Here is a 16,638-nt window from a genome sequence, read left to right as displayed (position 1 = left end):
TTTTCAGTGTTGCAGTGGAAATATGGGATTTTCCAGGTTCAGATTTAATGTTATTTAAAAAATGCAGCAGTTACTAACATCCACTAGAAAAAGAGCTTTTTAATATGCTATTTTATGAAATATAAGGACATCGATTTATAATTTAGTATAGTTCCATAAATATTTATTACACCTTTCAGAACCATCTTGACAAAGAACATACTTGATTATGATTATGATTTCTTATCTAATTTATAATTTTATCTACATTCATAAAATTTGAGTTTACCAACTGTAGTGTCTCTGCTCCATTCAGAATTAATACATCTGAGTGAATCCCTTTCCATTCTTTTCAGAAGTATAAAATAAAGTAGTGTAATTGTTACATCCAAGAAAGACACAGAATGTAACTCCCTTCTCCCCTCACTCAATTCCTAATTCACAGGGGTCAAAAATACTTAAGAGTTTATCAACATATTTACCAGTGAGAGAAAATATCTTATCCATACATTAAACTTTCTATAATGAAAAGGTATTTCCTCTGTGTTCTGCGATTTAGTTGAGGAGAGAGGAAGAACATTATTTTTCAAGGAACATTAACAAGACACTGGTAACACCAATCATTACCTCAAGTTATACATCCTCAAATGTAAAAGTCACATATAACAATGAATTAAGAATTATTTTTGGAAACTTTCAGCAGAAATACAGGCATATTGCTTGAGTAGATGAAAAGTTACTATATAGGAAAAAAATTTGAAAGGTCAACTAACACAATTCACACAAGGACAGAACAGTTACAATGCATAAAAATGTACACAGTCTCATCTGTCAAGTACTTGGCTACTGCTTAAAATACAAATAATTTATGATCCATATACATATTTCTTACACAAAACCTGATTAAGGGGGCTAATCCTTTGTGAGATTCAAATGGCTTTCTCACTTTTGACTCTCAGAACAATTACTTTTTGATTGCTCGCCAGTAAGTGATTTATGAGGAAAGTCAGATGGTTTTGGAAAGGTCGTAAATTTACTGGTGATGTTAGATTAATACTTTAAGACAGGTTTCTGTTGTAAAGAGTGGACAGCAGCAAATGCTTAGGGAAGAGTGCAAAATGAAGGACGTGTGCTCTCCCAGAAAGTGGAAATTATTGACTGAGGGACTTCCTGAGCTGGAGATTACATAAAAACTATTGTGATCAATGATCACCAAATCATTCTCCTCTAATTTGTCCAATTCTTTCTGATAAATAATCCCACTCTGCAGTGCTATGATGGACTTAAGAAATCAAACAATGTCAGTGAACTCTCGGCTACGAATGTTACTGATTTAACAATTAATATCAATTACAAAACCCCATCTACCTCACATGTCAGGCATTCAGTTAGATTCAGTGCAGTGCTGAAGGGTTTCAAGCACATCCCAAGTAGCTTTGAGTCTTGGAAAGCTGTTTGGGGTCTACCTACACCATTTAGTTCTGTAACTCTTCCAAGGAGAAGGCAAAGATACAGAGAAATTGCATCAGGGGACTCTTGGATTGAAAAGATTTCATATCTTTGTTTCAGAAGCAAAGTCCAGAAGATAAAGCATGCTCTGTTAAACTTTATCCATATTGATCTCTAAGTACAAGTTGCATGAAACACAACCTATTATCAGTATGTTTAAAAAACTGTACGTAACAGCACCGGTTTCTTTTCCTTTATCTCTGCCATTACTCTTTTCTTTCTACCGCTATATAATTCAGCAATCCACACTTCTTTTCACAGCAAAATATGTTTTCCCAGAAGCTCAAAAATGCTTTACCTATTCCCATTTTAGACAGTATCATAAAAGCAAAGTCTAGATTTGTAAAGATTACCAACATAAATTATCCACTTACCTGTTTTTCAGCTTGTCCATAATCTGATCCCTGGGGTGACAAAAAGTGACAAATATGACCATTGTTTTTTGCTTTTTCTCGAAGGCCCATAGCAGTTCGTACCGTGGCATTTCTGGCATGAACAAACACCATCACCTTAAGACAGAAAGAGACAAGGCTGATGAGAAATAAAAAGTCTGATATAATGAGAACAATTTAATAACAAAATATTCCCTATAAGAACAAATTAAACAAGTAAATGCATGGCATACTGATGAAAGCAAATGTCTTTCTAGAGATATTAATGGGTGACCCTGAAGGGTGATCCTGAAAATATTACATATATTATATTTAATGTTTTCAGAGAGCTTTTGAAAAGGTTCTTGTTTTTAATTCTTTAGTCTTTAGAAGGTAGGTAATAATTATTGGAAATATTTCTTTTGCAAAAACTAGAGACATTACCATAGAGGCAAAAAACTGTTATTTGACATATCTTAAATGATATAGTGATGATAGTTAAGTGGTAAGTTGGTCGATGGTATGATTTGACTGTGCAAGACACATGAAACAAAAACTGACTATAAAGAGAAGAATGAAATTAAGTACCAACAAATGCAATACACATATGAGAATAAAAATGTTAAGCTAGCAGACATTATTATGGGCTTTAAACCACATACTATCACTCATGAAGATGCCTTAGAAACACTGTGGACATTTCCCTCAAAGTATCAACTAAGGATAGAGTAAAAAGATTATCACAATCTTTGAAACTGATATGAGAATTAACAACAAAACAGAAAGTATCTTTGAAATGATTTGTACCTACGTCACAGAATCACAGAATTGTAGGGGTTGGAAGGGACCTCAAGAGATCATTGGGTCCAAACCCCATGCCAAAGCAGTATGTCTATAGTAGGCTTTGAAAACAACTGGATATCATTCACATAACCCCACAGTCATTTATTATCATAATTATTACCATCACATATAGTCTAAACTAAGAGTTTGCAGTGCGATGTTAATAGCTATACCTTTAAAAATATATACAAAGCAATTTAAACTGGTATAAAATTAAGATTCACTCAAAATCACATTTAAGATAAACCATAGCTCTAAGTCCCCGATGTGAAGAAGTTTTTTTTCTCTTCATGAAACAAGGAATCAACCATTCATTGTTCAGTCAAGCATAGAAAATATCTGAGCTGATGAATCAGCATTTAGACATACAAGTGAAACGATGTTTGAATAAATAATAAGAATGGCCAAAAATTCATTAAGCAGGGACAGGTTCCATTAAGGCAAGAAAATAAGAAATAAACTGTTGGAAGAAGGGTTAAGTCATTCCAAGTGAACCAGAAGACTTCAAAAGGGAGACTGGCTGTAAGACCAACAAACACTGCCCACTGAATTCCTGTGAACAATCATGAGTAATCATCAAAAAGACATGACTGAATGTTTTAACCTGTGGGAAAGGAATTTGCAGGTGGCTTCGTGCTGTTTCACACGTCTCTGAATTAGAGATAATGAGGGAACAAGTGGTAGAAACAAAAACTTGAGCAAGGGTGAGATAAAGTAAATTGGCTACAGTGTTAAAGATGAGCTTTGGGCAGTGGCCAATTGCTGGCTGGCTCAAGGCGCATGTTTGAGGGTCTCTAACCAATTGTATGACAGAATCGGGCACGTGGACAGCACGTGGGGCTACAGGGAAAGGATATGTAGTAGTAAAAAAGGGCAATAAAGGCCTTCTGTTCAAGAGCCATCAGGAATCCATGTCTTGCATCCCTTCATTAACCTAAGTAAACAAAGAGTGTTTTTTCTTCTATTTGTTCACTTATGCCTTATAGGAATGTAATTAATCTGTGCTAGTTGATGATGGAGAATATCCGTCATTAATGACTAAATGCCACTTAATTACAGTGCAATAACAGCTCGGAATGTCTGTTAGCCAAATACTACTGGGAAAGGTACACTAAGGAAAACACTCAGTATTTTCCCCCTGTGCATTTTGTGCTGCCTACTGTTTGCATAAATTGACAACACATACTTGGCCAGACAGCTCTTAGGTTTGCTGAAGTATGACAATATTAAAACTCACATCCTTAAAACTCATTTATGGAAAAGTTTGAATGATGGGCTCATAAGTAAATAACAAATGTTGTTTGGCAACTTCATCTATGTTTAATCAACGTACAATGGAGATACAGTTCTATTTTAAGGTAGTTTCATTTGCATTTCAAGACAGGTATATCAAATTCCAGAGAACTGTGCTTTTAATTTTGGTATTTTGGCAGGACCATCCTTGTGTCAACCTGAGGTATGTTACTAAATTATTTTTAAATGAAACACTATTAGCAAATCAGTGAGCTATATTTAAGGCATAATGAAGCAAGTTATTAACCCTGCTCTTAACTTAGAAAGTCATAAATTAATTAGAAATGTAAAACTTACATGTATTTTTATATCAAAGTGTCCATAAATAGATGTAAATTTATATAAGCTATAAATTTATGATTAGAAAAATAAGCAAAATGAATGCAGGTGACAATATAGAGAACAGAAAAAAAGAGAAACAATGCTGCATAACTATTTGGCTTCCTGGGAGCAATTACTCAATACCTTTTTTTAGCTTATTTGATAAAACTTTCCATTACCATTTTAGCAACATTGTGACTTGTATAATTATTGGCTTTCATCTAAATAGAAATATTCTCAGATACACGTCATGGTTAGCAACACAATTTTCTCTAACTTAAAAGGAACACATTGGCAAAAACCTTTTTTAAAATTTCTTCAAAAAGAGGCTACAACGTAACAGAGTATAGTGCATGTCCCTTATGTCTTCATTAATTAAGAATTAGTTGTCTATTTATCTTTTTGCAAATTCGTTTTGTAGAAAGCCTAAAACAAATACACAAATATTCAGAACAGCAAGTTCCTTTTATTATTGGATATATCATGCCATCATGCTGTCTTCATTGAATTCTCACTTAAAAAACTGTCAACAGGTTTCACTGAAAACAAACAAACAAACAAACAAACTTTTAATTTTAAAATCAAATAGATTTGGTATCTTACTAATATGTTTCTTTTTAAAATGAAGTCATATTAGCATTTGCTTTTATGTTGAAGAGATTAAAAATTCATCTTGTAAAACAGCTAAATTCTGACAGTTAAGAAACTGAGTAAATACAGTATCAGGTATTGAGGTGAAAGAGAACTGGTCTTTTTTTATGCAGGTAATTCTGAAACTTCTGAATTAGGAAGTGTAGTAACATTTGACATATTGTTTCTTTAAAAACAAAAAATCAAAGAAAAAAGTGACAACTCACACATGAACTAAGAGGTTTTACAATTTAACCACAAAATAGATTTGTCAATTGGTTTTACAAAGCATTTTAATCTTTTAGATTCTATTTTATTTCAGTCTTGCATTAATTTTGAAAACATCACCTCTATCTTAAATATAAGATAGCAATCTTGAGAATGGTGTTTATATAGCATTAATATTAATTACATTCAAACATATTAGAGCAATACATTTCTGCATGTTTTGACATTATATTGATAAATATCTTATTGGTACTCCTGTCCATTTTAAAATTCATAATCGAAGACTAAACTAAGTGTGGTCTAACTGAATTTTTTGGGGTGGGTGGGAGTTATGTCTAGAAGGACAAAGCTCAAAGAAAAGCTGCAAGAAGGCATGACTTTAAAGCTTGAAAGGAACTAATAAAACCAGTCAAAAAGAATTTGGTACACGTAGTCATCTACTTGATATGCCAGACAAGATACATACGTGCTCAGGAAATGCAGATGTTAAAAAGCACAGCTATGAGGGGTACTACCAGACACCAAACTCCCTTAATAAGTAAGAACATATCAAGTTAAATTGAAATATCCTCAAAACAAATGAGTTCTTGGCAGAAATAAAGTTATACAGTACAGGGTAAAACTAAACAGAAAACAAATAATCAAGCAAAAACTGCAGCGCTGACAATTACAGCTCAGAAGACGTTGTAATAGCATCACTGTTACAATATTCAAAATCAAAGAAAACACTTGTGAAAATGTTTATAAGTAGCATTTCTTTCGTGCTACTATGAATGTTAATGGTGCTGGAAAAAGAGTTGTAGCCTTTTCCCTAAAGAAAAAAAAAAAAAAAAGTTCCTTTCTTATCACTGCCCAGCACAGTATACGGTAAGAAACAAACCTTGGAACTTTAGGAACTTTGATACTAGGAGGCATTCAGTTTAGCTCCTTCAAAGACTGGAATTACATTTCACATTTTTTTTCCAAGGTCCTATAAGACCTTCATCATTTATTTCATCTGTTATATTCTACCCATTCAATACAAGAATAATATTAAACATTTCTTGCTGATATCCAATACTACAGATAAAAACAAAACGCAGACATAAAGAACATCAACAAGCTTTTTTATTCCATTTACCCAGGGAACTGAGAGGTTAGTATTTAAAAAGCTTATGTTTCTGCCTTCAGTTAGCAGAGGCTTGGTACAGACTTCATAAAACTTGTGTTATACTTTCTTAAGCTTCTGTCTAGATGCATTTAAATGGGAACTTCCCTCCAAGTACAATTCCGTGCTGGGATTTCCACAGGAACTGAAAAGCAAGCAGCATGTTTCTCTCTCAGGTGACTGGAAGATCTTTCAAGTGCGTGATTGGGAATATTAGTAGGCGGGAGTCATATAGGAAAGAAACTCTGGAGCAGTCAACTCTGACTTGAATGAGGTGGCTGGGCTACAATTCAGGCTCTACATCCCACCTAACTGCAGAAATACACAACAGGATGGTGCTACATTGGGAAGCCAGTCTTAAACAACAGTCTGCAGTTAATCTCCTTTTGTTGAAACATTATTTGCCACATTTTCTATGTGGAACAGACAATGTTCAATTAATCTTTTTTTTTTTTTTTTTTTTTGTACATCGTTTTATCTAGCACACTGATCAAACCCAGCTCTGAAGACAGAATTAACAATTCTGTAATGGGATTTGCTGTAAGGTTAATCATTACAAGAAGTCAGGATTAAAGAACATCAAGAAAAAGGCACACAATATCCTTTTCTCATATGCACATTTTGCAACTGAAACCAAGGTTCATTGTATTCACTAATTGATCATGAGTCTTAAGATGTGAGATCATACTGCTTAATATGATAAAGTAGAGCTCCTGTTAATTCTGTTGAAGGCATGAGCACCCAATACACTTAATCATCAGATCAATACTTCCTATGTCATAATTCTCAAAATTTGGAAGCCCTGATTAATACATGCTTCTGAAGCTTTTTATTTCAGCAGCTTTAGCTTGTGTAACATCAAACGTATACTGTTAGAAACAGGGACAGAATCTAAAATTTCAGTGAAGTGTTTCTTTGTCCTATATAATAGATCATCTCCTTTTTTCCTATTATTTTTTATTGTATCTATCACACTATTTTAACCTTCTAGAATGAAGGTGTCATTATACAGAACTATTTCTTTAACTTGTTAAGATTTAACACGTTTTACTAAATTAGGAAAAAAAAGAACTTATACATAAAAATCCTTGGAATATTCACTGGCCAAAGAACACATCTAATATTCCCTTAACATCTTCTGTATGGTTTCTCTCACAGAATCACTGTATAAAAATGTCTAACATAATCGCAATCATTCATTCAGAAAGATGTAAGAACTTGTTATGCAAACAGTAACTATAAAGCAACTGTTGATATAAATTCTGTACTTAGAAGCCATTCTGTAGGTCTTACAGAAAGACATCCATTTTTCAGATGTGTAGCATTTGTTCTTTATGAAATTTACCTCTTTATTTAAAAAACAAAAAAACAAAAAAACACTAATAATGTACACTAGAATTTGTTGGCTTTTATGTATGTCATGATCATGTATCAACATCTGACTTAATTTTTAATTTAAAATGATTGCACAAATTGCTGAAAATAAAAATTACTTTTCAATGAGAGGCAGACAAACTCCAAGGTCTGATTAAAAAGACTGCTTTATTAGGTGATTAAAGGTGCATAATCAGATAACATTTACTTGTAATCTCTGTAACTTCACCAAATGTTTGTAAAGAACTAGTCCTAGCTAAAAACTGACATATAACACCTCACTGAATGTTTTTTCGCAAAAAAAAGTTGGTGAGCATTTACCAAATATGTTGTGAGACAGCAACATAGCCTTTAATGGGTTAATTTAGCCTGTCCTAACTGTGTCAGAGAATATTATATTTCAGTGGCAAAATCTCTGTGCATTAAATTATGCAAATATGTTAGGAAAAGTAATTTAGAATAGAAAGAAGCGGTTCCACAGCTACAAGCTGTGTAATTAGATCTGTACTCTGCAGTTCAAAGCTAGCTCTGGTGTATACAGACCTAGAGCTGAAAGCGTCTGCTGCTGCTCTCCCGAAACCAAAGCTTTTAAATGACAAAAATATTACAGAAAGGAAAAGGCAAATGCCTCTAGCTAGGTTACCTCCCCAGAATTTTCTTAAAGCATGGAACAAATCAAGCATTCTTGCTAAAGACTTTGTTTAAAATTCACAACAGGAAGTCCTTGTATTTCCCCAGTGTTGCATATTTCCAGGCTGTAATCTCCCTGAAACATGTTAGCACATTAGTGAAGCACTGAAATGCGTGTTATTCAGAATACTTGGGAGAACTATTACTTTTGTGCTATCCTGGACACGTAATTAGACACTTGCAGAACTTGCCATATTTTTATTAGATGAGAATTTTATTAGACGAGAAAGAAGAATCACACCACATGCATGCATAACGAAAGTGTCTAAAATCAGATGACATTTATCATCAGGTACTTGAAATTCAGGCACCCTTTCTTCTGCCTTGGACAATAAAGATGCTCGGGATGACTTTTCCTACTGGAAAATCTCTTTCGTAGTAACATTCTCTATGCTAGCTCCAAAATGATGCATTCACCTTTTTGGAGGAGCACACCAACTCTTTCAGGTATTTTTCCATCTTGCTGTACTGGTCACACTAATGCTTGAGTTCAGCATCTCTGTTTTATTATCGTCTTCTTGAGACAGAAGGCCTAGGATTTGCCACCACTCTGTATCACAACTTCCAAAGAAATTGAGACAAAGGAATGCAATTACTGCAATTTACTGCAATATAGATATTAATTACATAGCTTAGAGACAAGTATAAGAATATATACATTATTTTAGCTTCAATAAATTATTTTGCTTTACCCATCTAAGTCCTTATATCACATTCTTTTATATATATATTCAATTCTTAACTGGGTATTACTTCTAATGAAAATAAATACCTAGTGATATTGATCAACAGATCAATGTATCCATCCATTTTCTCCCTTAAGGTCAGAATGAAGTCTCCTCCAAGGATTTTACAGAACTCTATCCCTAATGAAGTTTCAACACTTCTTCCCAAGGAGTGCTGACTGTCCCTACTTATGCCAAAAATGTCATCCTTTGCACTTCACTTAACAGAACCATCTCCTGGACTAACTAATCACTAATGTCTAGCTGTGTTGGGTCTGTCTGGGATGGAGTCACCTTTCCCTGCAGCAGCCCACACAGTGCTGTGCTCTGCACTCGTAGCTGGAACAGCACTGGTATCACTCCAGTGTTGTGTCTATTGCTGCATAGTGCTGGCACAACATCAGAACTCCTTCCAGGCCCCCAAGAGCCAGCAGGCTGGGGGTGGGCAATTGATGGGGAGGGGACATCACTAGGGCAGCTGACCTAAACCAACCAAAGGGATATTCCATAACACCTGATGTCACACTCAGCAATAAAAGGGGGGCTCTCGTGGGGGAGGGTCTCTCCTGAACAACCGGTACGTGTTTTGAGGCCCTGCTTCCCGGGACGTGGCCGAACATCGCTCGTTGATGGGAAGTAGAGAATAACTTTTTTTTTTTTCTTTCTCTCTGTGCTTCCACGCAGCCTTGTTGTTTCTTTTGTTTCTCTTTCTCCCCATTCCCCTTTCCTTCAATTAAATCATTCTCATCTCAAACCTCGAGCTCTTTGTGTTGTCTTTTCTCCCCCTTCCTCTTTGAGGAGGGGAGGAGTGAGAGAGCGGTTGTGGTGGAGCTCGGCTGCCCACTTGAGTAAAACCATCACACTAGCCTATGTTTAGTAATTCACTAATGTTTAGCCTAATTCTAAGGAATAATAAAATCGTTTATCATTTATGCTGTGATTTCTTCCTGACTGCAAAGATACAGCTAAAAATTCTAACACCTAACAGTTAGAGCATGAAAAGTATACTTCATGCAAAATATAAATGAGAACAACACACATGGCTCACTAATAGCTCTTGATCAAAAACACTCACCGTAAACCCAGAATGGCTTGATTGCCAGTACTAAATGATAGCACAAAGGTGTATAAATGCCATTTCCCTCTCCCCTCACTGACATAACAGTTTATGAAGATCGCTATCTAGAACTACCAACTAAAAAATCAGGAGTAAAGTCTATGATATAAGATAAGCCATACCAAAGCTTAAAAAGTTTAATGTACACATTTTGTTTGAATTTTAACAGGTTTTTGTATTTTACATAGTCTTTTCATATATTATGAAACAACAAGGATATGGGAAAAGCTCAACAACCTTACCACTTACCAAGGCAACAAGAAAAACTGAATTTATTTTAATTCATTTTAGTACATCATGGATTTAAGAGAAATATTGATTTAATCTGCACATGCATTAAGATTCTCTTTTACACTACAGAAAATGGAAGGATTACTAAACTGCCTAAAAACCATTCCTAAATGAGACATTCCATATACCCCCCTTCCTTTTATATAGAAAATAAATTTTTCACAAGCTAAAAGCAGACTGCATTTACTCATCATGCCAAATTAAATAGCATGCATTAGAACACAGGAATTTTCACTCCCACTTGAGGGTTCAAAACACACACAAAAATTCATCAGGAGCCACCACTAAAAAACCACAGTGCATTCAAGGAAAGCATTCAGCAAATTCTGCTAAAGAACAAAGGCACACAATACCATACAGAATTTTAATGGAAAAGATTAACTAATAACAACCATAAAAAAAATCTATAATGCCTCATCAACTAATCAGTACTATAATGTGATATAATCTACTTTGAACTCTTGATAGATTACCAGTAATTGCTGTATCTGCTAAGTTTTGATTTAATTATCCACTCAAATTACTTCTGATCATCCCTCTTTGAACAAAAACTAGAAGTTTTGAAACACACTCTATGGAACCTAATAAATATACTTTCTACCTAGTATAGCTACTTATCAAATTATCTATTTAGATATACCAGTATTTAAGAGTGTTAACTCCTATTTAGCTTACAGAGATTTTTACCGTCATAATGTGCAACTGCTCATCTATCTAGCTATAACAATTATACTTCTTAAATTCCCTGCAAGAAAGATGTATGCCTATTACTTCATTATTTGTATTTATTTTAATGTGGAAATTTATTTTTCACTTAAGATGAAATTACATTGGATATTGAATGAATATTACGTCATACAATTCAATCTCATTTTTGTTATTGCTCTTGCAATTTTATGCTAAAAGCTAAGGTAAAGACATTATATTGGAACTACTTTCTCCATTTGCTTCCTATCTGCCCTCCTTTTGTATAGCCTCATACATTTTAAATCTATCAAATAAGAAGTTCCTACTATCATACACATTCTGAAATACTTCAACATTTTTCTTATTCTTAATTTTCATTTGTTACATTTTCCCTACATAAATCCACGCTGACTATTTCCGCCCACCTTCTTGTCCTTCACACGCTTGGAAATGGTTTTCAGGATTATTTTCACCATCACTTTTCAACAGATTCAAGAATCACCAGCCCACAGTTCCCCAGATCCTCCTTCTTTGTTCTTTTTGAAGATAGGCATGACATTTGCTGTCTTTCAGCTCTCAAGAACCTCCCCCTAATCACCTTGGTCTTTCAGAGATCACCGTAAGTTGTCTGTAATTACACTGGTCAGCTCCTTCAGTATCTGTTCGTGTATGCCATCAGGTTCCATAGACGTATGTAATGGTGAGTGAAAGGGAAGTCTTTGCTCCAGTCTTTCCCATTTGTTTCAGGGACCTAGCATTCCTGAAGGCAAATCTTAACAGCAAAGACCAAGGTGAAGAGGCATTCAGCAGCCTTTTCTATATCCTCTGTCACCAGGTTCCCTGCCTCATGTTCAGCAGACAGCCATCATCTTCCCTACTCTTCCTTCTGCTGCTGCAGTACTTATGGAAGTCCTTCCTGCTGCTCTTTACATCCCTTGCCAGATTCACCTCTGAGTGGGATTTGGCTTTCTTAATCCTATTCCTGCTTACTCAGTGTCTTTAAATTCCTCATGGGTCTCCTGTTCCCTCCCTGTGTGCTTCCTTTTATTATTTGACCTTTCTTTTTTTTATTTTTATTTTTTAAGAAGTTCCTTAATCATCCATGCTGGCCTTACACCACCTTTACTAGATTTCCCATATGCTGCTGGGATGGCTCAATCTTGATCTTGGCAGATATGATCCCTGAAAATCAACCAGCTCACCTGGACCTTTGTCTCCAGAACTCATCTCCTATAGGATTTTTCCAGGCAGACCCCTGAGGAGGCCAAAGTCTGCTTCCCTAAAGCCCAGGGTTGTTATTCAGCTTTTTGTTTTGTTGCCTACATCAGAATCCTGAATGCCAACATGGTCACTGCAGCCAAAGTGTCTACTTTTTTTGTTGTTCTCCAGTACAAGGTCTAACAGAGTGTTAACACTCAACTACTCAATAACCTGTGCTAGAAGTTGTCATCAATACACTCCGGAAACTTCTTGGATTGCTTTTGCCCTGCTGTATTATCCCTCTAGCAGGTATCAGGGTAAAATTCCACACAAAGACCACTGACTGTGGACATGGGGCTTTTTCTAATTGTCTGTAGAAGGCCTTAGCTACTTCTTTTTACTGATCAATAGGTCCTGAGCATGCTCTCCCAACAACATTTGTCTACACATAAGCTCTGAGCTGGCTCATCATCCCTAGGCAGAGCTCCAGGTATCCCTGCTGTGCTTTCACGTACAGGCAAACTCCTTGCCATCCTAGCCTGACCTTCTCAAAGAGCCTGTTTCCACCCACTGCAGCACTCAGCTGTGTGAGCTCTGTGATCTCAATAAGATCTAAGCTCAGCAACTGGATGCAGACCCCTAATTTCTCCTAATTTTGTTCAATATGCTGCATGTAGAATTGAACAGGCAATTCAGAGAGGCATTGAGCTGCGCTGATGTAAAGCATGACATCTGTTTTCTGCCACATTATGAAAATGAAAGGCTTAGGAGATTGGTGTCACTTCCATTCAAAGCTATGGATGAAACAGTTCTGGACCCATAAGTTTTACATTAAGCCTCTAGCATTAAAATGAGTGAGTATGGTAATATAAAACCTTTACACTGAAGAACAACCAGTGTGTATGCATGGAAGGATGCTTCTGCATAAAAAGTATTTGCTCAAAGAAACTTCATGATTCCTCCTTTAGAGCTATTCAACACTAAGACATTTTTCACTAACGTATGCTGATTGGTTTGTCTGATTTAATTTATATTAGAAAGTTTTAAAATACTATTAGAATAAATTACTCTAACAATTGTAAACACTTGTGTTTATGATAGTGTTTTATTATATTTTGAACTGCATTAAACAGCCTATAAAATAAATGCATAGTTACGGAATCAATGCTTAACTACGGATTCTGGATATTAGCAGGCATCCTTTTCAGAACAAGACAATGGGATCTTATCTTCAATTTGTAGCTTTAGCCAAATACATTTAAATTGTAGGTAAGTTAATATCTAGTTTGAATTAAGTTTATTTCCATGTATTGCAGGGTAATTTATTTTAACTTTATTAGATTTATATAGTAATTGATTATTCCCCCAAACAAAACAAAAGCACAATTAAAAACACTCTGAGGCAATTAAACGGAGAAGAGGGTGAAAGAAGATAACATTCATTGCCTTAATATACTAAGACTGGAAATGTCTAAAACAGAAAAAGATCTTTCAAAAATTTATTATGTCTTATTTCTGCAAAACAGTGTGAAGACTTATCCTTACAAAATGCAGAGCAAAATGAATGAAAGTTGATGTAGAAGGCAAATTATTCACTAAGACAAACAAACAATATGTTACTGACTCCTATAGGTAGTAGAAATTATTCTGAATTTTAATTGACAGGATAGAAATAGAAATAGCAATATCTATTCTTGTATAGAAAATTAAGCAAGTATAGCTAGTCTATTACTATGCAAATATATGTCATTAGGCAGCTAACAATTGCATTCTTACAGATGCCAATGGACTTGAATGACAATTGTTATTCAAAATTATAAGCAGCTTTTCACTGCATCTTTTTTTAGCAAAACAAGATCATGCAAGAATTTGTTTCAAGCATTTCCTTTTGTCCTGGCCTGACATTTAACTATTCTGACTTCATATAACACATTTTTATTGGTTATCATAAATTAAATTTTTGACAAATCATAGATAAATCATGAATAGTACTCTACAATAAGAGTTGTAAAGTTTTTCTCTTATCTTTCCAAAACTGTATTTACTTAAATATATACTCTTCTTAGGTACAAGAATAGCCCAGAAGCCAGCAGTAATATGCAAATTATGCTCATGAAAGGAACATATAGGATACTAAAATCTATTCTCATACTTCTTACTTACGAAAAAAAAAAAATGTAAGAAAATTAAAATGTCAATCTTCTGTTTTTGTAAGATCCCATAACATAAAATAAATCTGAGAAACAAAGAACGGAACAGGCAGACGGTCGGATTTTCTAGCTTATTTCTTACCAGTACTGCTTTAAAAACATGCATTGTTACCCAGAAGCTTTCCCCCTACTGTTATCAACAAGTTTTCTAAATTAACAGAGAAGTAAATAAACAACTTCAAATATAAACAATGTTTTTAATATGAAGCTTACTAAAGTTACGAATAATTTCAATCATCCAGTACTTTGCAAACAAAAGTAAGTTGTCCTAAAACAATAAGAAGCGCCTCATAAACCCATACTTTATACACTTAGACCCTCTCAAGATGTCATCTCCCAAATAAGAAAATTATAAATAGCTCATGATTAAATATATGATAGTATATGAATGTAATATATTCTGGAATCATCTCTTCAGTAACCACAAGGAAGTTATCAATACCAAAGAACTACATATGTGAGAAATCTCCTATCCTGAAAGTGAATACAAGTTGAAAGGAATTTCCTGATGCATCTTACCATCTTAATAAAGAATTTTTATTTCTCATCCTCACAGATTCCTCCAAAATACCTTATTTTCTATATCTATATCACCATATAGTTCAAAAGAAAACACTAATGAAATCACTATGGGATTTGAAAAAAAGCTTTTAACTTAGAGCTAGTAAAACTTACAACATTAGGTTACAAGAGTGATGTAGCTGCCTTTACCACATCTGTAAGTGGATGAACACATCTATTAGATGTGTTATATAAATAAATGTATTTATAATATATAATATTATTATAGTATTTAATAATATAAATATATATATAAATATATAAATATAAATAGTATGCATACTATACACCTGTAACTCAATTTTCAAATCACCCACAAAAGGCAAGCTCACTCAAATGGCCTATTACAGAGTAATAAGATTTATTATTATTTATTTCCTTCAGACTAAGTTAATTATTTGGAATTAAATTTGATATGTTATTTAATGATTCAGTGTACACGCATTAATATCAGAAGAACAGAAATTCTAAATAGGGGTAACTGCAAACTTAAACAGATGTATTACAAACATAGTCATTATTGCATAGCTGTGCAAGATATAGACATATATCAAACATCCTGCGAACTCATAATTATTGGTAGGGAAATAATTGTGCTTTTGGTCTACATAAATTGTGAACACCTGAGTAGACACCTACAGAGAAGTTACTATGAAAACAGAGACATATATGCAAAAATTATAAGGCGTAGAAATGTAGCACACAAACATTCAGAAGACTATCTAATTGAAGAATAAGGGGATATCGTGCATAACTTGTTACAGAATCTACTTCTAGCAATTTTTCATCTGTCCATATAGGCAGCTGACAAGGTATTAAAAGTTTAAAGCCAAAGAGATGTGACCAGAAAATATAATGGAAAATAATATGAATGTCTCATTTAACAACATGGCATGAAACATCTGGTACATACAGTTTTTTGAAGGGTATCATCTACATAGTTAGCACAGCAATACAGTATTCTTAATTAAAGTAAGATATGAAGTTTTATTTATTCAGACATATAATTACATTAACGATTATATCCCTAAAACTGCAAAAGACAGTTATCATGGAAGTGCATAAAGAAATGATGAAGACACAGAACATAAAAATAGCACACCATCACTAGATTATTTAGTCTGTGATTTTGTACGTGAGAAGTTCTGCAGAAAGGTATCTAAAGTATTCAAGGTAGCTGACACGGAAATAACATCTAAAGAGATTAACCATAATTAACCTATCTTGTCTGACAACTTTAAACTTATGTATGTGTGCACATATAAACAATATTTGTACATACATATGCAAATAAGATGTACCTGGAAAATAGAAGCAATCTGTATAGATATAGAGCTACAAAAATACAAATGGACTTGAATACATCTTTTAGGCTATTAAATGGAACACAACCTCCCCCCCCACCCCGCCCCCCAACCTTGGATAGATAATAAAGTTTAATTAATCCAGTAATTTTTCAGAA

General features: G+C 34.2%; 1 protein-coding gene across 2 annotated transcripts in view; it reads right to left on the bottom strand.

Moving 5' to 3' along the window:
- Window positions 1-16,638, bottom strand: part of ASCC3 (activating signal cointegrator 1 complex subunit 3) — a 277,788-nt gene that overhangs the window by 131,562 nt on the left and 129,588 nt on the right. For both annotated transcript variants that reach the window (XM_035321897.1, XM_035321898.1), the window contains exon 14: window positions 1,863-1,997. In XM_035321897.1, coding sequence (XP_035177788.1) covers window positions 1,863-1,997 — 135 coding nt within the window. The remainder of the gene's footprint in view (window positions 1-1,862; window positions 1,998-16,638) is intronic.

The sequence above is a fragment of the Oxyura jamaicensis genome, chromosome 3 (assembly GCF_011077185.1).
Source record: "Oxyura jamaicensis isolate SHBP4307 breed ruddy duck chromosome 3, BPBGC_Ojam_1.0, whole genome shotgun sequence".
Classification (NCBI taxonomy): Eukaryota; Metazoa; Chordata; class Aves; order Anseriformes; family Anatidae; genus Oxyura; species Oxyura jamaicensis.
The sequence above is the reverse complement of the archived record's forward strand: the minus strand, read 5'-3'. Positions and strand labels throughout refer to the sequence as shown.